At 46.4% G+C, this 25551-nt stretch overlaps 2 protein-coding genes across 2 annotated transcripts; both read right to left on the bottom strand.

Moving 5' to 3' along the window:
- Positions 1-261: 261 nt before the first annotated feature.
- Positions 262-4975, bottom strand: mmaa (metabolism of cobalamin associated A). Its single transcript, XM_079731007.1, has 7 exons — positions 4881-4975; positions 4194-4624; positions 3712-3834; positions 3165-3335; positions 2741-2826; positions 2285-2434; positions 262-1144 (listed from the first exon to the last, which is right to left on the bottom strand). Exons 2-7 carry the CDS (start codon positions 4609-4611, stop codon positions 839-841), a joined length of 1254 nt encoding a protein of 417 aa, XP_079587133.1. The 5' UTR covers positions 4612-4624; positions 4881-4975; the 3' UTR covers positions 262-838.
- A 2595-nt stretch (positions 4976-7570) lies between these two features.
- Positions 7571-25083, bottom strand: smad1 (SMAD family member 1). Its single transcript, XM_079730092.1, has 7 exons — positions 24990-25083; positions 15866-16515; positions 12253-12567; positions 11869-11985; positions 9957-10178; positions 8415-8671; positions 7571-7947 (listed from the first exon to the last, which is right to left on the bottom strand). Exons 2-7 carry the CDS (start codon positions 16263-16265, stop codon positions 7804-7806), a joined length of 1455 nt encoding a protein of 484 aa, XP_079586218.1. The 5' UTR covers positions 16266-16515; positions 24990-25083; the 3' UTR covers positions 7571-7803.
- Positions 25084-25551: the final 468 nt, after the last annotated feature.

The following is a 25551-nucleotide window of genomic DNA, read 5'->3' as shown; positions in this document are numbered from 1 at the left end:
CGAGGTTGAAATGTGAATGTGCCCTGTAGTCATTTCCAATCAAACTAAAACAAAAATTGATATTTAAAGAAGTACAAAAAGAAAAGCAGAATCAATAAATCAGAATAAGATTAATTATTACCAGTCAAACATTGTTCTCCAAAAGAAAACTACCTTTTGGTTGGATTAATAACATACACAAAAGCTTTTTAAGAGCACCTGTTTGTGACCAAACCAAAATGGCCCGTGTTTATAATACTCAGCTTTTCTAGGTATCTCATTTAATTGAAATAGTCACATCCACAGATTTAAATTCTCCAGTTCATTGTGTTACAGCGGTATTGGCATCAGCGTGCGACTATCCCTGTGTAGAACAAGTCTTCCTTGTCTCTCCGCACTGTCAAATCAGGTCAAAGATGTAGTGTCTCAAGTCTCTGTTGCTGGGCAGGTATTGAGGTCAACCATCCCCTCATTGGTTACAGATCACCATCTCACTTTGGAAGGGAACAGTGAATCCACCAGGGCTCGGGGCGAAGAACACATGTCCCAGAAAGTTACAGCCGTGACCCTGACATTGTAAAGTGCCTTCATCTTTATTCCTCACAGCACTTTCACCGTGTTAAAAAGACACACCCATTTGGAAGTCACCTCAGTAAAAGACATAACAATTACATACTCAATAATAATCACAATCGACACCCTTCCACTGTGCTCGTGTGTCAAATAACAACACTGCATTGTTAATATAATTCAACAACAATAAAAACACCGGCTTGAATTCTGGTGTTGCTTCTGAAATCACGTGACGCTTGATGGGAACGGCCCAATCACATTGTGGTCCTGCTGCCCATGACGAAGGCTACGATGAAGAGGAGGTGTTGGAGGAGGAGGAGAAGGCCTTGAGGAGCAGGTCGGCGGCCAGGCCCGGGGACACGGCCCCCCTGGTGACGCGGTCCTCCAGGTGGGGGAGCTCCCTCCGCACGGCGGGGTGCTCCCGGAAGTGTCTCAGGACGTTCTCCTGGATCAGGCTCCACATCCACACCTTCTGCTGGGCCCGCCGCCGGGCCTGCAGCTCCCCGCTGCTCAGCCCCGCGTCTCTGAAGCCCTCGATCATGGCCCACAGCTCCTGGACGCCCTCCCCCGTCTCCGAGGAGACCCGCACCACCTGCGGGACACACACACACACACACACACACACACACACACACACACACACACACACGAGGGGGAGGTCATGAAGCAGCCGTCCACAACAGAGTCAGACGCTGGGGATCCGCTCGGGGAGGCTACACTGGATCAGGTCACACCAGGGTAGGAGCTGTGGGGATTGTCCAGGAGGGGGCATGTTCCACTGGACTCGGTCAGCATGCTACTACCATGCCTGTCTGGGTATCTGGTACACCGGGCATCACCGGGGTCAGCCACGAGGTGTGCACAACCACCTGTGACGTATACTTTGTGTGTTATTGAAATCACCCCTCTCTCGGCAACATCTACAAAAAGAGTAGAGTGGAGTCGAATTGAGTCCTGAGGGTTTTCAACGGTTCCTCGTAAGACATCAGTCAGTGGATTCTGATCCCTACCGGCCTCTCAACCACGTTTGGAAAATGGAGGAGGAAGAGGAGGAGACAACTAAGGTTGGCTGAAGTCCTACAAGGTAGGGATGGATAGGCATAAGGATGATAGAAGTGAAGAAAAGTATAAAGGGAGGAGGACAGGGGGAGAAGGCAAGAGAGCGAGGGAGGCAGAGACAAATGAAACAGGCCCTCATCTCACTGGGTGGTCTTCTGATTGGCGAAACGCATGACACAGCAGTCCAGCATTCAGAGCTGCGGTAGAACAGCGGTGGGAGGGAGGGAGGGGGCGGCCAAGCGTGTATCTGCCTGTCTGTGCATGTGTGTGCATGTCTGTGGTTGGCAGCTGGCCAGGTGGGCGGATGTCGCATGGGAGAGGCCAGGGAGACAAAAGAGGGGGGAGACGTGGTGGGGGGGGGGAGTGCATGCAGGGGCTCATGGGACAGACTGCAGTACTGCCTCAACAACAACACAGGGAAGAATGCTATGACCTCATCACTAAGCATGCTAACGACCCAACCACCCCACCACAGCTCAACAGCTCTAGGGTTTCTCGTTGGGTCAACTGTGTGTGCAAATCTTGTGCTTTTTCGCTTTGTTTTTATTCCTCTTGTTTTTTGTGTAGTTGCTCTAATTTAGATTGTATGCTTTGGTAGCACTTGCGGACACACACATACACACACACACCCACACACACACACACCTCTAACCTAACTCTAACCTAACTCTACCTTGGGGCTCCAGGTCTTGGACTTCTTGCGCAGCAGTTTGAGGGCGCTGGTGTACTCGGTGGCAATCCTCCGCGCCGGGACCACCAGGTCTCCGTCGGACTTGGTGACCACCACCAGGTCGGCCATCTCGATGATGCCCCGCTTGATGCCCTGACAGCGGGGAGACGTCCCAGTGAGACATGATATTTAGGGAGCTACACCTCATCATGGGTAAACACGTGTATAGGTGAGGTCTGGGTTTGGAAAGACTGCCTGACAGTTAGCTTCTCAAACCAAGTCACGGACAGCTTGGTGTCACTTAAAAAGGAGAAAGGAAACGAATACTATGATTTCTTAAAAAAACATAGTATTTTCTGTATTGTACATTTTATTACATGATATTAAAATGTACTAGTGATCTACCTAATACACTATAAACAGTCAATCTCAGCCTCAGGTACATCTCTGAAGACTGACCTGGAGTTCATCGCCCCCTGCTGGTGGAATCAGCAACACAAACATGTCCACCATGTCAGCCACAGCAAACTCAGACTGACCCACACCTGTAAACCAACAGAGAGAGAGAGCATACAACATAACAAACCCAACAAACAGATAAGGAAAGCTTTTGGGTTTGAATCCTAATGTCTGTAGGCATCCCTGAGCAAGACGCCCTACCTTGCTACCTGCTCCTTAATGACATGTATCTGAATATATTCACTCTTTGGAAACAATTATTTCCTAAATGACAAAAAAATTCTAAAGGGATGATCAAATTCATAGCCACCCAGTATGTCCCGAAAGTTTAGTGTACAAATGGACATGGACCCGAGTAAGTGAGTGTCTACGTTACAACACATCCACCCCAAAAGGAGCAGAGGTGGCAAGTGGGGGATCTCACCTACGGTCTCCACCAGCACAGTGTCGTACCCGGCCCCTTCACAGAGCACGATGGCCTCGTTGGTGGTCCTGGTGACGCCCCCTAGTGTCCCGGAGGCCGGCGAGGGCCTGATGAAGGCCTGCATGTCCCGGGACAGCTCCGTCATGCGTGTCTTGTCACCCATCAAGGACCCTGCAGGGAGGTCATGGGTCGTTGGTGAACTAGAGAACACTGCGTCATTGTACCCTCGGGGAACAATGTTAACGGTCGAAGAAAAGTGGGCTAGCAAATGGGGAATTAAGAAGCTGTCGTGGCTAATGAATTTATCGAGTCCCCAACGTAAAGGGAACTAAAAATGCTAAAAACATATTCGATATAATACTGTTGTAATCATGTGAGGGAAATTAAGTTAGAGAAATTGTTTAACTAAAAACAGCATAATAAAGTGGAAAATACTGAAATTCTGATTTACCGTGTGACAATTAAGTGGAGGAGTTATATCACACCAACAATACACCTCCCATCTCCTCATGGGACCTACGGCTCCGTCAAGATGCCCTCACAGTACCTCCTGTGGTGCAGGAGGAGGGGTCCACAGCCAGCACAGACACCTTGTTCCCCCGCGCCGTCAGCATCTTGCCCACCACCTCGATGAAGGTCGACTTCCCAGCTCCTGGAGGTCCAGAGAGACCTACGGACGCAGCCCGCATGACGTTGAGCTCAACATCGGTCATCATCACACAAGAGTAATGTAACCATGTAATTGTTTGGTCATTAGGTTTCACACAAGCTTTGTTTACAACATATTACATTATGCATATGTTAAAACATGCTCCGGCTTTTTATAGCTGGATCCCAATTAAACCCCAAAAAGGGAAACATCCAAACCATGGACATCAATAAAATACAATTTAAAATCAGCAATGCACATTCTAGGCTACTGTATGCTCAGCCCCTAGTGGTGTAGAATAAAAAATACAAAAATACGTAAAATGATTTCTCATGTCTGAGAAGTGTACACCAAAACCAAAGTAACCCCCAGCCACAGACCTACTCGGAAGGCTTCCGGTTTTCCTCCGTTACTCTTCTCCTGCTCCTCCCTGTAGGCCAGCACCCTCTGCAGCAGCACCTGGGCCAGCTCTTTCTTCCTCGGATGCTGCGTCTCCACCAGCGTGATGGACTCCGCCAGAGACGCCCGTTGACCCCCAATCAGCCCTAGGTACATTTTATTCAGGAGCCTGTTTTCGGCGGGGCTCAGGTCCTGTATGTGCTGCCTGAAAGCTGAGTCGATGCTTCCACATCGGACGTGCTGCCCGGTGTGCGAAGGAGTGGCACACCTCCACTCATAGCGGACGTTAGACAGGTTCGAGAGTCCGTGGTTAGGGTAGTGAATCCGAGTTCTTTGAGGGACACTGAAGAGACGGGGAAAGACTGCCAGGCAGCCGGCAAGAGTACTGGACCGTCCCATGATGGTCCTACATCTGATAAAACACATGAAAACAGACTATTACATTTTCAAAAGCATATAAACATTACAGATGTAAAACGCTTTGTCTGTGGGTGGGTCATTTATATAAAATATATTGAGTTGTCAAGAGTTTTTTTATCCATGAGTTTTCAGATCTATTCCAATGTTTGTCCTCTTTCCATTTATAACTTTGTAGTAAAGATACAACATACTACCCATTGGAACTAAAACATAGTAAAACATCGTTTAAAAATTGGTATGTACTTTACCAAGCGATGCATCGCCCGGCCTTGATGTTAGGATATAGGGTACATTTGCTGTGATTACAAAACATCTAACATGGTCCACACTGACCTCCTGCAACTTTTCCCTTTACTTCCTTTTTCCTGTGACGCGAGCCGCGTCCTCCTATCCGAACCCCGGTCAGCTGTATGGCGGTCCCATGCAGATATTATTATTAACATACACATCATATCGTATGGTCATTGTGTACACATTCCAGATGTAATATTTAGACACATTTAAAATTACAATGTTATTACAAAATTACATATTTACTTGGGAAATTTAAAGATCTGCGTAAAAGCAGGCGTATTGGTCAACAGGGGGCAGCAAATACCACGTTTTCGACGTGAAATTCAGGATGGGCGAGTGGAAAGATCCTCAAATGTTACTTTAATCTGTTATTTTGTTCAGAAAGCGTCTAATAGCTTATATATTCAGCTTCTTTGGAGTCCATCAACATTTGACGTTGATGTTTTTTTGTTCAAATGTTATATTGAAAGGACCTGTTTAGGTACTTTTGGCCCTGTTTAGAATACCCAACAGTTTTAGCATAGCAATATAAACATGTAATCTAATTTTGATGCGTATCACTCGTTAAATACGACACCGCCAAGTGTTGTTTATATCTTATAAATACGAGACCGGCATTTAAACCAAGACACAGTACCTGGGTCTGCACGACTTCTGGGACATCCTCCACTCACACACACACACACACAACCACACGCACACATGCACGCAGGCACCCACAAACACAAACAAGCATGCACAAGCACACAGGCATGCACATACACATGCCCGCTGTTTAAACAAAGACGCATCATTTGCTTGTCAGCTTTTAAAATGTTGGATTATAAGCATAATTTACTTATGAGACATGTCATAAAAAGTGTTGTGAAATTACCCACCAAAAACAACATACCCAATAACCATAATTTAAATTTCCATAATTTAAATTTCACAAACAAACCAGGAAGTAATGAGACGGAAAGAGTTGCAAGTAATGAAAATGTTTATTGAATCTTCCAGTATAGACTTGATATTCATGGAATAAAACTGCTTTTCTGGGAGTTGGACTGAGCAAAAACAGAATCAAAGAAAGACGCAATTTGTGAAAGTGCAGACAAATAAAACAACCAACACATTTTTTTTTCAAAATACAAAAAAGATATAAAGAATATAACATAACACGTTTGATAGCAAAAATTAACGCTCAAAGCATAAAACAGTCGAGATTCAAAATATCTATTTAAAGAACAAAAATCATATTACAAGCATCAGTAAGATAGCTACCTTCTCAATGAACAAATAAAAAAAAGATGCTCAGGCAAAACGTTTCCTCCACAACTGTCTTTTTCCTTTTTAGCAAGTTTTTTTGCAGAGTCAATGTAATGGGAGAATGTAGCTGAACCAGGGAGGGTATCACCCTTTTCCCCCATGTGAATCTGTGTTGGACAAGTTTGAAGTCCTACTGCAGCACTTTAGAGAGCTGAGGACAGAGAGAGGGAGAGAGAGCTTTGCTGGCACGTCCCCCCCCTTCCAGCATTAAATGTGTAACACGAACACTAACCAAACTAGGCTTTCTTGCAGAAAAAAAATAATAAACCAGACTGCACAGCACATACTCTATTGATGAATGAATCTAAATCCACGGTAGATTCACCTAAATCCTAAATTGAGTAGGAGTGTAACACACAAAAGGGGGTGATATTTAAATGTTCATTTCTTGTTTGTCGTTGTATTGCTAGACCCCACCCTTACTCACTGATGAATTCTGTAAATTACCCCCTAATGGATCCTCCCCCCTCTAGATGTCTGTCATATCATATCCTTCTCTTCGTTAATTCTTTCGGATTTAACCGATTTAACTTTGAAAACCCCGATCCACAGCGCACACTTACTCTCTGCATCCTTGTGTGTTCAGAAAATGTGTGTGACAGAAATATGGCCATGATTATCTTAAACATTGACTACGTGTATCTCCCGCTGCTTAGTTAATACACATCTTTCAGTACACGCCAGGCCCACACCACTGTAGTCAGGCAGCAGATTTAGATCTAGCTAATTCACTTCTGATTGATTTTGGTGATCTGGAATGTCGCGTAACTATCCCATAATGCAACTCGGTAAAACCATGGACGGACGCACACAACACCAAACGAGGGACGATGGACAATAGAGTCCCAAAATATAAGAATATTTGTACAACAATGAATTACTTAATGACGATGGTCACACCAGCACGGTTCAAAACATCGGGAGTGCTACTCAATGCTACCTTTTGATCTGTTCTTATGTTCATGTTATGTAAACCCAGAACCTCGGAGATCGTTGAGTAGAGGACACTTCCCCCTATGGCCCTATGATCTATGCGGAGCCTCTCTAAGTCTGCATCGGGATTGTGAGGGGGAACCACTGCTGTACGTATGACTGGAGGAACAATAGCCTGTGAGAGCGAGATCAGGGAGGATACCTGCACTACGTGAAATGTTGTGATGTTGTCTGAATTATTACAGTTGGTCACAAAGATCAAGTATCTTCCAGTTGCATTACCCTCACACTCTTTACCCCCCCGCCCTCCCCCACCCCCTTCCCGCCCCTCTCCCAGACTGTGAATGTGCCCAATTCAGACCTCCTTCAAGTAAAACCACCCCACCCACCCCAACTCCCTGGCTGGCCCTAGATCACTAGTAGTGTGTAAACCACCCCCACCGTTACCAATCAACTAAGAGTTATGTTAGCCTTAAGCGCATCGCTGTGAAGGACCATCTCATCGCTATCTAAAATTTAGCATCTTTTTTTTTCCGCTACTTGAACCCAAAAAAATAAACAAACAAACAAACAAACAAAATAATAAATGCTGGGGTTTCGAAAAAAGCCATCGCTAAGGCAGTGTGTCGGACGGACCTAGGAGACGGAGGAGATGGGGTTATGGGGCGAGCCCATCTGGGTGAGCACCTTGTCCAGCCACTGCAAGGGCCCGTGCAGATGGATCTCTATCCAGCAGGGTGTGCTCGTGACGTCCTGCCGGTGGTACTCAGCGCCCCAGCCCTGAGGAGACACGGCAAGGAGAGAACGAGGGGAAATATTTAGGGAGCCATTCAGCAAAGCTTGAATGTACACACAGAAACATAGCAAACATGGTCGTACACGGTCAAACAAATCCACACATATACACTGACAAAAACACACGCTCACACACACACTCAAACACTCTCACGGCTGTACACACTCAAACAAACACATATACTGTATATACACACACACACACACACACACCCAAACACTCTCATGGCCGTACACATTCACACAAACACCCACATATACACACACATACACACAGACACACTCAAATACTCTCGTGGCCGAACACACTCACACAAACACCCACACACATACACACAAACACACACACACACACTCATGGACGAACACACTCAAACAAACACACGCACACACCCACATCCCCCCCCCCCACACACACACACACACACACACACACACACACACACACACACCTTGACGAAGCTCATGCGTATGGTGCACATCTTGGTGAGCTCGTAGACGGCCTCGAAGCCGTGGTTGACCGACTGGGCCAGCAGCTCTGCAAACTCCTGGTTGTTGAAGATCTTCAGGCTGCAGCCGCTGGGGATCTTGCACACGGTGGTGGGGTGGAAGCCGTGGTGGTAGTTGCAGTTCCTGCTCTGGACGAAGATGCTGCTGTCGCTCAGGCACTCGGCGTACACCTCCCCGCCCACGTAGTACAGGTGCACACCTGGGGGGGATAACGGGGGGGACGGAGGGGGGAAAGAGGGAGGTGAAGGGTGGAGCAACTATACAACTACAAAGTAGTTGTCAAGTTTCCTAAAACAATCAGATATAGGGTACAGGAAAGTGTAGAGTGTGTCTGCCCAGCCAAAAGGGTTAACGGTCATGTTAAATTTGCCTTGTCTGCAGTGCAAGATTCACAACCCCTAATGACGTATGATGATGATGACGTATCTGAATTACCGGTGAGTCCCTTTGGATAAATGCATGTGCTAAATTAAGACATACTACATTTCTATACTAAATAACCCATTAGCTGTTGTGCAATAGTAGTCTGGTAGATATGAAATTATGATGAAATCCAAGTGTTACCTCTGTCATCTCTCTGTCTGTTATCTGCTCTATCTCTCATGCTTTCAATAAACCTAATAATGGAACCACACAAATAGGTTGCACTGGCAGTACGGTTGCACTCCCAAATCATCCACTCCATTACTATTAGGGCATTTAGCAGACGCTTTCATCCAAAGCGACTTACATCAGTTAATACACACATTGACACACCGACGGCAGAGTCAACCGTGCAAGGCGACAGCTAGCTCGTCAGGAGCAGTTAGGGTTAAGTGTCTTGCTCAGGGACACATCAACACTCAGCTAGGAGGAGCTGGGGATCAAACTAGCAAACTTTCGGTTACAAGACAACTGCTCTACCTCCTGAGCTAAGCCGACCCCATTAGCCTCCTCAACGTGTGGTCAATGCCCGTAGTGACCGCCAGACACGTATCAACTAGGGATGCCAACAGTTTACCGGTTATCTGATATTTTGGACCGGTTACACATGTCGGCCAATCGGTTAATTTTCACATTCATGGCTACGCTTGCTAGCTGTCTGAGGTAAAAAATGAAGTGTGCCAAGCAAAGTTTGTGTGGGACCATTTCCTCCAGAAAGGCAACCAAGTCAAATGTACATTGTGTGATGCATCTCTTCAGTTTAATAGTTGCGGCATAATGTTGTACCAAATTAAGTACAAGCACCCCGGTGCTTTTTGGAGCCCCGCAGCCTCGAAATGCAGCGCCACAGCTCATCAAATCAACGGAGGACCGAACTAAAAGGAAAGCCCCGCTTTCTTGTATTTCACATCAATTTTCGCATTACCGTTAGATAGCGGTTAATGGGTGTCAGTCCATCGAACGCAAACTGACATCCCGAATATCAGCGGAACAGGGCGTTGATCTGGGGGTCTCCCCAGCCGCCCGCGGGCACCTCCCTAGCGGGCGACGCCCACGCCTACCTTTGCCGATGTGCCGCCGGGTGTTCTCGATGGTGGAGTTGCGGTTGACGTTGGACAGCAGGCCGAGGCAGAAGCGGTTGCGGTTGTTGGAGGGGTCGGTGAAGCCGTCCACCAGCACGCTGGTGGAGGACGCCTGGAAGGCCTCGCCCACGCGGTTGTTGAGCTCGTAGTAGACAATGGAGCACCAGTGCTTGGGCTCCTCGTAGGCCACGGGCTGGACGTCTGCACGGGGGGGGGGGGGGGGGGGGGGGGCACAGGGGGAGGCGGTGAGAGGGGAGGGAGCCGCAGATGGCGCACTAATAGACACACACACATGCACACCATAATTGTGGGACACACACACACACACACAAATGCACAAACACACACTCACACCCACATTTACACCCATTAACAGAGACACACACACACACACACACACACACACACACACACACACACACACACACACACACACACACACACACACACACACACACACAGTTGCTGTGTAGATTTGAAAGCTTCTAAATCCACGCAAAAGTCAAATCCCAAAGCACCCCCTCCTTCAGGTTGCCTGAGGTTTCTGAGCCTGGCTTTAATTACCCAGCACCCAGCCACCACCCATCCACCCCCCAGGCATACAGAGGCTGCCAGCCCCATGGCATTCTCTGTGGGCCTGGGATTCTGGGCTGAGCTAGTGCCACCTGACCTCCACCAATCACTCCCACGGGGGGGAAATATTTCTGTCTATCTACACCAATACCTCTCCCTGAACTTCCTTTGTGGCGTGGCAACTGGCAGGCAGGTGTTTGTTGCCTGCCTGTTCCCAGGATTGCAAAGCCCACCCCTTCACCCCTCAGCTCCCTCCAAAAATGGAGAACGATGTGTGTGTTCCCCTGTACAGGATGCAGCTTTAAGGGAAGAAACTTCACAGAAACACCCTCTATCACTCTCTCTCTCCCTCTCTCTCTCTCTCGCTCTCTCGCTCTCACGCTCTCTCGCTCTCTCTCTCTCTCTCCCCCTCTAAACTCCCACTCTGCATTTCATCCATCCCTGTCATTGGGCGAGTCACTGCTGCAGCTGTTGCTCCAGATGATCCTAGTGTTTTCTAGAAGCTGATCTTCCAGACACACAGCCAGCTGCTGTGGGCCAGGTGTGGGCCGCAAAACAAAAACATAAATCTAACAATCTGTGAAATACCAATGGCACACGCCTGATGACATATGAGACGGATTTTGCTTGTGTGTCTGTATTTTGTGTACTTGCTGAACACTTCAATGCGGATATTAGATGAGAAATGAATGTGATTTTTTATTAATTTCAAATTAAGAGTCCATAGGAGATTTATTTCCCCTTCTGTTTCTCCGCAATCTTCATAGTAGTAGTAGTAGTACAAAAAAAACAACCCAAACCCCCAAACCTCATGAAATTACGAATACATGACTGTGGTGTAGAGGGAGTATTTACGAAACCGCTCTACGACAAGGAGACCGCTAAAGCCCCGACAGCAGCAATTATCAGCGTGCGTTTAACGTCTAGAGGTTGTAGGTAATTAGCCAAGCTGATCCTTAACGAGCTCCTAGTCGTTACCACCAGCGGAGAGGACCTGCTCATTACAAGGACTCGTAAAAAAAAATGCTAGGAGACTCGTCCTAATTGGCCCATGCTTTCAACTATCCCCAGATGGCCCACAAATGAGACAGCACCTAGCGTGAGTAGCAGTAGCCCCCCCTTCACACATCCGGTAATCATAGAGACATTTCATATGAGATCATTTTCTATTGCTACAGTTCTTTTTCCGCGTTCTCATAAAGTCTTGGAAATTGTTTGACTTTCATAATGAGGGCACTGACAGCACTGCGCATTGTGATAACACAGACACCACTATCAGTTTATATGGTCCGTAAACAGTGGCTTTAGATGGACTTACCTGGCCTGTTGTTGCTCTCCACAGGAAGGATCGGAGCCAGTAGGTTGGTGTCCATTGGCTGGGGGCAGTCCTGAGTCATCTGCTCTTCTGGGGGCATGTAGGCTGGGGGTGGGGTTTCTGTTTGGGGAGAGAATATAAACCAGGGTTAAGGGAGTCGGACGAAGAAACAGTAGAAAGGACACAAATGCTTCACAATGCTTTTACGGCTACAGTGCATTTACGACATGTGAGACAAAACCACGTCTCCCCTGTCGTAAACGCAACGCCACCTTTAACCTTTGCCCAACGCGAACCAAGCACCAAACAGAAAATGCCAAGAGATTTGGACCCGAGTTGCACTGAAGCAGGGGTGGTCTGGTTAAGCCGCGGAGGGGGGTCCCGTACCTGGCATCTGGAAGGGGCTGCCGGGGTCCGTGCTACTGGGGGAGTGGGGGAAGGTGGCGCTGCTGCTGCCGCTGCCCGGCGAGTTGGGGTAGCTGTTCCCGGGCGAGTGGGGGAACGGCTGGACGGGGTTGGGCTGCTGCTGCTGCTGCTGCTGCTGCTGCTGCTGCTGCTGCGGCGGCGGGGCGAAGGACTCGGGGAAGGTTGCATTCTGGGGCATGTGCGGCTCGTTCTGCTGCAGCGGGTTGCGGAAGCGCGGCAGCATGGTGTGCTTGGCGTTGAACTCGCTGTTCCTCGGCACCAACACAGGGGGCAGCACTGAGGGGAGGGAGGCGGGGGACAGCGAGTTGTTGTTACAGAACTCGGAATACGTCGATGCTCGACTTGTGACGCTGTCAGTCGGGAGTTGTCTCGACTGTAATGCAGTATGCATGCTCAAGGTACGAGGCATTATTGACCCGTCGCTCCATAGCCATGTAAGCTTCAGAACTTGTTTCTTACTAGAATATAATATCCCCAAATTCCCCATCTGGGATTAATACATCCTATATATGATGATGTTGATTTGGAATATCTCAGTGTGGACTGATTTCCGTTCATACTGCTGAACCTATTAGCTGATCCTATTCTCCATCAACACTCCCCCAAGCTTGCTAATGACAATATTAAGTCTGTTCAATTCTGTTTAGCCTGTTGATCAATATATATTCAGTCCATAATAATATATAACACAGCTCCCCATCTGATCTCCTTGTATATATTGGTTATGTGTTGAGTATAACATACTGTATACACCTGTCTATTATTACTCTACTGCTCAGTTAAATATATTTGAATAGACACATGATAACAGTAAGCTACAGAAGCAAATGTATGCGACGATCTTGCATGAGCTGTTCCTGTTTCTTCTGTTTGCTGCTCCGATTTCCGATTTTCTCAGCCAAAGGGCAAAGAAAGAAAGCATATGTGCTTGGAATTGACCTTTGTATAGCTTCAAACCTCTCAGTCTGGTTGATTAAGTTACAGCACACTCATCACATACACACACACACACACACACACACACACACACACACACACACATATACACACACACAGCTGCTTTGTTAACATGTAGGTATGTAAAAAGATAAAATAAAGTGTCTGGATTCTTCCTTTTAAGTTACGATGGTATTTCATTTCACCTAAAAGAGGAACTGAATTTACATCTCCATACCTGGATGTTATATCAGGCAGGGTGCAGAAAAACATCTTTGCAAATTCTTTAAATGTCTGCCCCAAGACTGTTTCTCTTTAACCAGCTGCAAATGTCCCTCCCTCACTGACATCCACTCAGCTTGGAGAGATACGTGATGCTAGTCCTCAGGAATCTAGGTGTACATCAACCCCCCCACCCCTCCATACACACACACGCGCGCGCACGCACGCACACACACACACACACACACACACACACACACACACACACGTGGGCTTGTATGCACCTGGGGGCCCACAAACTTCTCCAATACAAAGTAAGAGCTACTGTAAATGAAGCGTTCAGAGGGGGCACCTCCCAGCAGCAGGAGAGTGCAGAGACTATCATCTCTGGCCAGTAGCGGCTCTGCAGTCTTTATAGACTCATCAATAGACGTCTGTCAGTTCTACTGTGCTGTTGGGAAGAACATGGGACTTTCAGTGTGTTTGACACACTCGTGTGTTGCACTCGTGTGTTGGCCTGTGGTACTGTGTGTCAAAAATGTACCCATGTGTATATAGATATAGATTTTCTGTGTATGGGTATATACATAGTACAATTTCCAGGTGTGTGTGTTTTAATAGGCCTATGCTATGCATCCATGTGTGTGTGTGTGTGTGTGTGTGTGTGTGTGTGTGTGTGTGTGTGTGTGTGTGTGTGTGTGTGTGTCTGTGTGTCTGTGTGTGTGTGTGTGTCTGTGTGTGTGTGTGTGGCAGAGGCCAGGGTAAACCCAGGCTCAGTGTGTGTGTGGGCAGACAGGTGTTACAGGGTAGGGTCATCGTGGGCCCTCTTGTCCTAACCCCCCCCACACACACACACGCACACACACACACACACACACACACACACACACACACACACACACACACACACACACACACACACACACACACACACACACACACACACACACACACACACACACACACACGGCTCCTACTAAAACAGAAGTGTGCAGGGCAGCACCCTCTCCTTCCTTCTATTGTGTCAGGGTGATAGGCTTCCTGCCCCAATCTGTCTCACAGGAACACGGTGCGTACGCATGCACGTGTGTGTGTGTGCGTGTGTGTGTGTGTGTGTGTGTGTGTGTGTCTGTGTTTCTGTGTGTGTGTGTGAGTGTATGTGTGTGTGTGTGTGTCTGTGTTTGTGTTTCTGTGTGTGTGTGTGTGTGTGTGTGTGTGTGTATGTGTGTGTCTGTGTTTGTGTTTCTGTGTGTGTGTGTGTGTGTGTGTGTGTGTATGTGTTTGTGTTTCTGTGTGTGTGTGTGTGTGTGTGTGTGTGTGTGTGTGTGTGTGTGTGTGTGTGTGTATGTGTGAGGCCTCCAGTACAGAGCATGCCCAAAACAAAGGACTCATTCTCCCCTGGATGGAATTTCCTGCTCTGTCCTGCACTCACACACACACGTTTGCGTGCGAATGAACGCAGGCACACACATCCACACAGACACACATATAAAAAAATCCCAGCCTTTCTGCAGCACCCCGCATAGACAGCTGTTTTGAGCTTGAACTTGTGGGAGGAAACTGATTTCTCTGCTAAGCCCAAATGCTAATAAATGCTAATCAGTAATATCAGATTAATAGGTGCTATGCTAATAAGAATCATCACACTGATAAGTAACATTACACAAATCAGTAATATTAAAGTGCTATGGTTATTAAAACATTATGTTATGCTAATAAGTGACTCTAATAAGCAATCTTAAGCTATTAAGTGCGATGCAGTGCTCTGCAAATACGTTACGTTATGCTTATAAGCAATATTACGCAATGCAATATTCCACGTTGTCATCACCTCTTTTCCCTCTCTCCCTTTCCCTCACACGCACATACTGGAAACGAGGTGAAACCTAGTTTCTGAAACAATGTCGAGTGTTTTGATAGGCTACTCTTATTTCCAAGGAGTGACTTGAGACAGGGAGGAGAGATGGTCTGAAGTGTACGGAAAGAGTGAGGAAGTGAACATCAGCAGAAATCAAACCGCCGCGGGGTTTCAAGGGCAAAGACGGTGCGGGACTTGGAACTTCTCATTTTGACACATGGCTATTCAGTTTCAGAACACCAGGCAGCAATGTGTCCATCATTGTACAGCCCAGAGATACATTGATGACGGATCAATACTGTAATACCAGATAAGATATCACGACACATCATTTCGGATGCGGCCTAATGTGGATGTGCTTGAATAGAAATATCGGTTGGTATTAAATGCACTGTTGAACTAAAGCATATATATACTGCCCTGATAACTTATAGCAGGCATGTGCTCAAACCAGAACCAAGGGGCCCGCTCATACATTAGATCCTACACATCATTTAATTCCAAAACAATCCCATTCCCTACAGAACAGACTCCAACCCCCCCCACTACTCCACTCACCGGGGCTGTCCACCCTCTTGTAGTGGTAGGGGTTGATGCACACGTCCTTCTGCTTGGAGCCGAAGGGGTACTCGCAGCACTCCAGGGCCTTGAGCTCGTGGTGGGACTGCAGGTCGGGCCAGCGCCACACCCGGCAGTAGATGACATGCGGCAGCCCCTTCCTGTGGGACACCTGCAGCCGGCCGTCCAGCGAGCGCGGGATGGTGACGCAGTTGCTGACCTGTCCGGGGCAGCTGAGCGCCCGCTCCAGCTCCTCCATGGCACCCTTCTTCTTCTTGAGCTTCTTGACCAGCGCGTCCACCGCCTTCTCCGCCCACTTCTCCTCCTCGTCGCCCTGCTTCCAGCCCAGCAGGCGCTTCACCGCCGGGCTGGTGAAGGAGAAGAGCGAGGTGACGTTCATGGTGGGAACCTCCGCTGGGGAGGGGGGGGGGGGGGGGTTGTGGGTTACTCAACCGGCTCCTTCTCGCTCAGCCTCTTTCTCGACCTGTCCGTTTGCTGTCTCTTAGTTTTCTCTGTAAGTAGGGAGGAACACTAGTGTGTTGGGATCCAGTGAGGTTGGCTTTGGTCCGGCTTTAAATGGAAAAACTCCTTAAAGCGTTCCTCCGGCAAGGTTGTCCATAGATTCTTGATTTCCAAGGCCTTGAAGCCACCTGCAAGATGAGACGGAAGTCAGAGAAAAGGGGGTAAGTATCATACAGGTTCTAAACACAAATCATCTTTCACATACATAAGGGGAATACATAATTCCCCTTCAAATTAAATCCTCAAAGAAGCTTATTCTAGATGAAAGACCCCTGCACCACACCTCATGCTCTGTCCTCCCTCACACCGGTCCAACAACTAGTGTGGAGCTTCAACTCTCCCCCCCTAACATATTTTGCCTCAGCATCTGCAGTCTCAGATTCGTCTGCATATCAGAATGCTGCTGACCTACGGAACGGAACATTCCGGACAGTGTTGATAATGATGATGATGATGATGATGATGATGATGATGATGACGGTGGTGGTGCAGGGAAGAGCCAATGATGTCACATTCCACTTTCAGAGGGGTTGCTGGGAATCTGAGTCACGCTGTATGCTGCTCGGGCGAGCTTTGTTTCACACTCTCACATTCTCCAAATACCTCCCATGGTGTCCTATATGGACGGTGGCATTCGAGTCACCCTTTACCGGCCGCTACCAGAACCGAGGCGACCCACATAGCCAACATGACGGAGTGACCTTTCAAACTCTTAACAGAGAAATGCGGAACGAAATGCAGAATAAGGCCGGCCTATAGGCTACGTGTGAAAATTTTTCGTAAAAAGACTCTAGTGTCCAGTGTAAAACTGTAACTATGAAAACAGCTTGAGAGGCAGCTACAAAGACTCTTAAAAGGCCACTTCCTTTGTCTTGTTAGCATTTAATAGCAGTTGGTGAGTGGATGGCTGATCAGAAAGTGTATAATCTCAGAGGGAGGAAGGGGGGTGTTGTTTAGGGGGTTTATGCAATGCTTGTTTGAACCATAATATGACAACTTTGGAGACGAGTGAAAGGAAGCACTTGTAAGCCACAGGATAACGGGGCCCGTTCCCCACGGTCTGCTGGGGTTAGTTGTTCCTTTTAAAAGGGGAAAACCGGAGACAGGCAACCGGTCCAACCCTCTCACAAAAGCACCTTATTTGAAATGCACACAGTATTCAGTTTAGAATTTCATATTGAGTCCTTCGGCAGGTTTTTTTGATCCCACACCACTTACTGTGAATTCAGAGAGATACCATTAAGGAGCAGCTAGTGGTTAGGGTAGTCTCACAAATCAAACTTTAGTTTACTAATCTAAAGTCTGATAGCAGATTACCTGAACTCCCGGACCGTTAAATGATCCTGCCCCCTTGAGAGCCAAAACACACCATTATTGGAAACTAATGCAAATATGTCGTAAAGGTTTTGATTCACCACCCCCAGTACTGCACACACACACACACACACACACACACACACACACACACACACACACACACACACACACACACACACACACACACACACACACACACACACACACACACACACACAAACCCAGCACACACAGAGACACAAACGACCGGAAGCTCACAAGCACAAACACACAAACACAACAGCTCCTCCCCACCCCCCCACACACGCAACAAAAATATCATTAGGCCCCCGCTTGGATCACATGCTTATTTTTGGCGCTTCACATGTAAGGCTTAATACCAATGTCTGTGTTTGTGTGCTACTGTGTGAGTTTGTGTTTGTGTGTGTGTAGGCTTCACCATACTAATAAACAAAACAAGCCAAGGGATGACGAGAACAGGTGCTGTTTACAACCAAGCCCCAACCACAGCGAGTTCTACCAGCATCCAATGTGGAAGTGACAATCATCGCAGTAGCACCGGGTGGCCACTACGAACGAGGTGGTACCAAAAGTGAGCAATTCTTCGTTGACTCACTTGTTTAACAGGCCGTTTTCACAGTCTTATTAAACCTGTTTACAGCCTGGTCCAAAAAAACATTCTAGTCAGTATGTTTAGTTCATATCTCCATGACAACACTGAGGGGGGTGAATTTTATTTTATTGGAGGTTAAATTTTATAAATAATTAGGGGCGAGGCCTCTTGAGCGACAGCTAGCCGCTGACCCTCACCTCAACTGGGAGGCTAGTTTTCAGGATTAGCATGCTATCGCCGTCATCTTGACCTCAACTGCGTTCATTCCTATTGTTCATTCCGGTGCCAAGATGCCTTGCTCTGCGGTCAACTGTTCCAACCGATTATTTAAAAACTAATGAGCTACGAGCTAATTCGGTGTACGTCACCTAGATGGGCGTATCTCCCTCCCCCAGATGTCACATCAATGCCCTTTTTTGGTTAGAGGAAATAAGGCGGAGTCAAACTATGGCAAGATGGCGACACTCATAAGCCAAGAGAATTGGATGCAGTTGGAATAACTGAGGTTTGCCCGGATGCTACATCCATTTTATATACTATCTATGTTTACAACACATGGGATTTTGATGCGTGTGTGTGTGTGCGTTTCTTTGTGTCTGTGTGTGTGTCTGTGTCTGTCTGTGCCCGTCTGCGTGTGTGTGCGTGTGCTTGCATGTGTGAGTATGTCTGTGGGCGTGTGCGGGAGTGAATGTGTGTGCATTGTCGGGGGTTTTGAAGGCTTACCATTATCAAGGACTTACAGCAAAAGTCTCTATATTTAGCATGCACGCCTTAACCCCTCCCAACAAAATCACGACAGCTCTGTGAAACTCCACAAGAGAGGAGTGAATCTACACAAGAGAGGAGTGAATCTACACAAGAGGAGAGTGAATCTACACAAGAGGAGAGTGAACATACACAAGAGAGGAGTGAACCTACACAAGAGAGGGTGAACCTACAGAAGAGTAGAGTGAACCTACACAGAGAGGAGTGAGCCTACACAAGAGGAGAGTGAACCTACAGAAGAGGAGAGTGAACCTACACAAGAGATGAGTGAACCTACACAAGAGGAGAGTGAATCTACACAAGAGGGGAGTGAATCTACACAAGAGGAGAGTGAACCTACACAAGAGGAAGTAGAACGTACAACGAGTGTGTTGTTGGGTTGGCTGGAGAGAGTGGAATTGACAGACAGACAGACAGACAGACAGACAGACAGACAGACAGACAGACAGACAGACAGACAGACAGACAGACAGACAGACAGACAGAGCAATAAAGACTGAGAGAGATAAAGATAGAGAGAGGGAAACTGAGACAGCGAAAGAGAGCAACTGAGAAGAAAGAGAGAGCAAGAGAGAGAGAGGGCGAGAGGGCAAGAGAATGAGAAGGAAAGATTTAGTCATAGAGAGCAGAGAGGAAAGGAAGACAGAAAGGGAAGAGATTGGGTGTGTGATTTGAACATTTGTGTATCTTTGCGTATGTGTGCGTGTTTGTGTGTGTGTGTCAGAAGAGAGCAGATGCGATCTCACATGGGTTAATGCTAACAGCGAAAAGCAGACGTCAGGGAAAAGAAAAACATGTTAAATGCAGATACAAATCCGAGTCAGGGACCCCCCAGTACGACCTCACACCCAGACCCACAGTGGTACTGCCCATTATCCTAGCGTCTCTCTTGACAGCAGTGCCTGTATGTCTGTACCTACTCTCTCCACCATGCAAACGGTAGCATCGCTTCATCACTGCAATGCGAATGCCTGCATGAGTCCAGACAATAATCATTTAATATCTGTCCATTCTCCGGTCTTCTAGCCTATATCCCCATCTACCCTCGGATCTTACCCAGACACAGGCTCAAACACAGTCACAAACACACACACACACAAACACAAACACACGCACACACAAAAGACACACACACACACACACACACACACACACACACACACACACACACACACACACACACACACACACACATCTCTCAGAGCAGTGGCGCGAGGATGAGTCTGGATATTTATGGGTGCGGCCTGTTTCCTCGAGAACTTCTGCCTCCATTAATGAACAAAACAAGCTTCTGATTGAGGACAAATCTGCACAACCTTTAAAAACACAAGATGCATCCTTTGTTTAATGCTTTTCAGATGGGGGGGGTGCTGACTACTTGGATAGGACATGCACCAGAATGCCTTAGCATCAGAGACTATTTTCTATAAAAATACAATTTGGGCATTCCATCAAAGAAACCACACCAAATAAGTGATACCCTCACCCCCACACACTACACTGAAACACAGCCTGTGAGACCCTTCTGTCTGATAAACGGCACTATCACCACGATAGATGTGGGCAAAACAAAAAAAGTATGGTACATGCTGCTGAAGACCTGGCGTGGGTAAACTGAAAAACTGAACAACTGAAAGCTTCTTCTTCTTTCGTTTCCTACTGTGCTTTCCCACTTTTTAAACAGAAACCTAAAGCTAGTATTGCATACCGTCGATTCCATCGTTAGCTCACTTCAAGATGATGCAGTGTGTTGACGGATCTGCAGACAATGCTAGTTTAGAGTTTGTCTGCGAGGTCAGTCAAAATATGACCGCGCAATTATGCTGTTCATGCCCAAAGCTATGTATAGAAGTCAAGACTAATCTGTTTTGGAGGGCCCTGACATTTTCATGTGACAACAAACTCTTATTTACACTTACATGCACATTCAATTATAAATAGGGCTTGTAAACCAGAATGCATCATGTGATTTTTTGTTTGCGATAGTCTGCCATATTAAGAGGACTTAAGAGTTTTGAAGTTCTGCAATGTCCTAAATCCACACAACTATACCTTACCTAGGCTAATGCAGACTGCGTTTTGCCACATTGTGCATTAAAAACATTGTGCAGTTTCAAACACCACAATCTCTCCCAATAAAAAGAAATCATTTAAAGATAAATTCCTAAACAACGACCAAAAATACTATCCCAGCATAATAACGAACAATCCATGATCCTATGTTCCCAAAATGGTGGCGCTCATGTGAAGTCACATTTTGTACGTTGTAGTTGTAAAATTGAATCCTTGAAATAATATCACTCAATGCAAAGTCTTTGAATAGATATGTAGGCCTTTTTCTGTCATATTGATTATCAAGCCTCCAGGAGCGGGACTTACATATCTATGATTGATGATTCTGTGACAACGAGGAATCTAGATGTATCAAGATATTTTGTGTTTGTGCATCACATTATTCTCTGTGCATTGAAAGCAGATCTCCTTATAGCTTATCCCCTCCTGGTCCTCCTCTCAGTCATTTATATTCCATAAATAGTCTTAGAAATACACCTCTAATGCACTGGTCACCTGTTAGTGCATGCAGTCAAAAGCCGCCTTCATCCAACTTGTCATTCTTATACTTCAACGCTCAAAACTTATATTTAATTCATGGACGGTTATTCCAAAAGTTTGTGACTCGAGCTCAGCTCAACTGCTCTTTCCGTTAGGTTGCAGTACAGCATCTTAAACGCGTCTATCATCAATAAGATGCCGATGAGCGTGAAATCATAATATCACTGCTGCATTCTATCTTTTGAAATCGTGGACCGTCTGTGAAACGTGACAAACCGTGTGTCCACCAATACCTCCTCCACCTCCACTATCACAAGGCTCATGTATTCCCACTTGTGAGTGCACACACACACACACACACACACAAACACATACACACAGACACACAGACACAGATAGAAACACATAGACACACACACAGATAGAAACACACACACACACACACAAACGCAGACAGACAGAGGAACAGACAGACAGATTAATAGCCAGACTGACACAAACACACACCACACACACACACGCACACACACACTCCCTCTGTCTCTCCCTCTCCGTCTCTCTAACAGGGACAGTGAGTGGGGCTACACGACATTGATAGGCCGGGCGTTTGACCCATCTTGCTGCCAGTTGTTAGCCAGCAGCAGCAGCAGCACCCCCCAACCCCAGACCCAACCGTGCCCGGCCCCCCAGATCACTTTGCTCTGCTCCAGTGTCCGTTAATCAATTTAGGAGCGGGCCGGCGGTAGGAAGGAGAGGCAGTAATGATGCTCTCCGGACCCTCCCCGGGGACGCCGCATCATAAAGCAGCTACATTATTTATCAGGAGGGCCTCGCGGAGGGGCCTCCATTAGCCCCTGCTCAACGGACCCGTTGGTTATAAACATGCAGGGAGGAGGAGGAGGAGGAGGAGGGAGAGCGCAGGGGGAGAGAGTGATAGACGAGGAGAGGGAAAAGAGAGAGGGGAATGATGCAGAGCTAGAAACGGAGGATAAAGTGAGAGTGATGTTGTGGGAGGGAGAAAGTGATACAAAGATTTGATGGAGGGGCTTGAGCCTTTTTTCTCAAAATAGTTCAATATGTATGGTCGTTTCCCTTTATCACAAAATTACTCCTCTTCCTGTTGCTCAGAAACCACAGCCAGATCAGCTGGTCCGGGGTAGCTAGACTCCTATTGATGTACAGCTCATAGGAAAGCAACTTTGCCATACTTGACTCATCTGAATCTACCACCATTAAGACCAAAAAGAAAAACTATACGACTATACTACATTTTTCAAACTCACACCTCCATTAATCGTCATATTTAATACGCAGGCCTACAATTGAGTATGTTTACTTTTAATTAATATCATGTGGCAGACTCCTTGATCCAAAGCAGTAGCTTTGAATCAGTAAACCTTTTTTCGATACAGGTCATCCCTGACCAGGGGTTGGTTCGGCTTCTTGTTGAGGGAGCCCTACAGGTAGAACGTGGACATTGGGGCTGGCACCCAGAACCACCCTAACCACTACTAAACTATCCTCAGCTTGTATATTGGAACCACATTTGCCACAGCCGAGGGAGCACGGGAGTGCAGTCACACACAGGCACACACGCACACACTCACAGCACATGTATGCGTCCATGTTTTGCCACTTAAGGCTCAAGCGACGATGACCCCAAAGGGCCCCAGGAGCAGTAGGAGGATTAGACGCTGCATGAACCAGACAAAAACACCCACATACATCCCCTCCCCCCTCCTGTCACACATGGCCACAGACATAACTACACAACACATGGGCTCCCCAGCAACTATGCCAGCCATGACTGGCACTCAGTGTTGGGTTAGTGTTGTGATAAGGGAGGACACAGCAACACACTCCACCACCAGCCCTACACTCAACACACTGCAAGGATAGGCCGACTCTGTGGTCCCCATGAGGAGAGAGTGGGAGTGATCTCAAGAGACTGGCAAAATTTATATTGATATTTTATTTTATTGTGTGCGCTGTTGCTGTGACATCGGAATTCCTCCGCCGGGATGGATAAGCCATCCATTTCATCTACAGAAGGCGTTGCTTCGCTTTGTTTACAATGTTGATGTCTCATCTTTTATTGTTTACAACTTGCAAGCGTTATGGTGCTTGCAGAGCGCACTCGTATCTCTGATAGGGCTTCATTGCAGGCAGGGAGAGCAGATTCAAAAGGAGGATATAGTGTCTCTCTCTGTAATGCCAAGCCTCAGATTGAACCGGCTTTTCAAATGAATGGATACATACCAATGAACAGGAAGCGTAAAGAAAAAACAATTTCTTGGGGAAGAAGATGGTTATCCGGTTGTTCAACCTTTATTTCCTTACTTTACCTATAATACTATGCAGTGTTGACTGAGGAACGGTTACAAAACTGTAATTTACTTGAAAGCAGTCGACTAGGCCTATAGGTTATTATTGTTGTACTGTAGCAACACACATCTGCTGTGGTGTATGCCCATGGGTATTTAAGCCTATACTGTATGGATATGTAGCCTAATATCAGTCCTGCTAAAATATATATTTTTTTAAAGGAAAAATGTATAGCTGTATATGTTCGGCAATGAAATCGTAAGACAGTTGAAGTAAATCACAGACAAGGGCAAATCCCCGTCCTTTCGGTAATCTGATATGTCATCCTCAATAATGTCAGATCTGCCTTAGCTACTGCGGGTCTCTCTCTCCACATGCACCCACTCTCCCTCCCTCTCCTTCTCACTCACACACACCACAGAGAAAAAGAGCGAAAACAGAGCGATACGAGACACTTTGCTTCATAACATCTTGATGCTACTTGTATTTTGGTGGGAGAACCAATGCACATCAACTAGTATCTATGTATATCTTTTGAGTGAGTGCTAAGGGAAAATGTATGTCGTTTTGAGTCTTGCAACCCAAATGTAAAAATTAACACATTTTGATAGAATACAACACGTGTATTTTGACATTTTAAATAGTATACTCAAATGTAATAGGCTATAACACATTATTGCTTACTTATTTGTTGTTATTTTTTCATTTTATTTAGCCATGTGATTTTGATTTGATAGGAAAATACTTCGCATGAATAATCAAAATACTTTTAAGTCATATGGGATGTTTGCTGGGTAAATTCAGACCCAGTATTCCTGTTTATCACGCAATTGCCTAACAATACAAAAAAACAATTACGAACAAATTCCCTTGTGTTCTTATACTCTCATACACAGTTAAAAGTTTGAGCAAAGACGTGTACACGCATCCCCCAGATACAAATCCAACCATGTATGAAGACATAACTACAAGTATACTAAACATTTATTTTTCCTAGGTTTTATAGAGAAAAACAAAACTTTACAGTACCTTTTGTGCTGCTTTAATGCTCGCCCCCTACTCTTTCATACAGCTGCCTGTCTTGGTGCTACTAGCGCTGGCGTCAGTCAGTCGCGGGACCGTCGCACCCTCCGCCGAGCGCCAGTATCACGCCGCGGGATACACTTTGGGGCGGTCCGAGAATAACAAGACCTACTTTTACGTAGAACATTTCACCATGCATTGCGATTGCGATGGGGAGTGCAAGTAGTGAACGATTTATAACACTATGTTTCGTGAAATAAAATAAATCTAGATATTTCAGAAGCACCTTTTCTAATTGTCAAACGAGAAAGAAAACACAAGTAATTTGGAAGAAGAAAAAAAACAGACGGTCTTTCTTTATTGGGGTTTAATTATTAGTTTGTATCTTTTACCATTCAAATAAATCATCAAATTACTCGCTTAGACGTTATTTGATGGCAGAAACTTGCATTGAATTCAGCCACAGACATATCTTGAATCTGACGGTGAACTTCTGAACTGCAATGTTAAGTCCGCCTCTTGGTTCCTCTTGCTTTGATTGTGATATGATAATCACTATTTATGTTGT

Source organism: Pollachius pollachius, assembly GCF_949987615.1.
Source record: "Pollachius pollachius genome assembly, chromosome: 2".
In the NCBI taxonomy this organism is placed as follows: domain Eukaryota; kingdom Metazoa; phylum Chordata; class Actinopteri; order Gadiformes; family Gadidae; genus Pollachius; species Pollachius pollachius.
This window is presented reverse-complemented; position numbering and strand designations above follow the sequence as displayed.

Bases quoted from the DNA above. Each gene is read 5' to 3' on its own strand.
- mmaa (XM_079731007.1), bottom strand. From the start codon at position 4,611: ATGGGACGGTCCAGTACTCTTGCCGGCTGCCTGGCAGTCTTTCCCCGT. The intron at 3,835-4,193 runs GTCTGTGGCTGG...CTGCGTCCGTAG, and splicing joins ACCGGAAGCCTTCCGAGTAG to GTCTCTCTGGACCTCCAGGA. The intron at 2,435-2,740 runs GTCAGTCTTCAG...CCCCGCTGTCAG, and splicing joins CAGGGGGCGATGAACTCCAG to GGCATCAAGCGGGGCATCAT.
- smad1 (XM_079730092.1), bottom strand. From the start codon at position 16,265: ATGAACGTCACCTCGCTCTTCTCCTTCACCAGCCCGGCGGTGAAGCGC. The intron at 12,568-15,865 runs GTGAGTGGAGTA...CCCTCCCCTCAG, and splicing joins CAAGAGGGTGGACAGCCCCG to TGCTGCCCCCTGTGTTGGTG. The intron at 7,948-8,414 runs GTGTGTGTGTGT...GTGTCTCCTCAG, and splicing joins TACGCATGAGCTTCGTCAAG to GGCTGGGGCGCTGAGTACCA.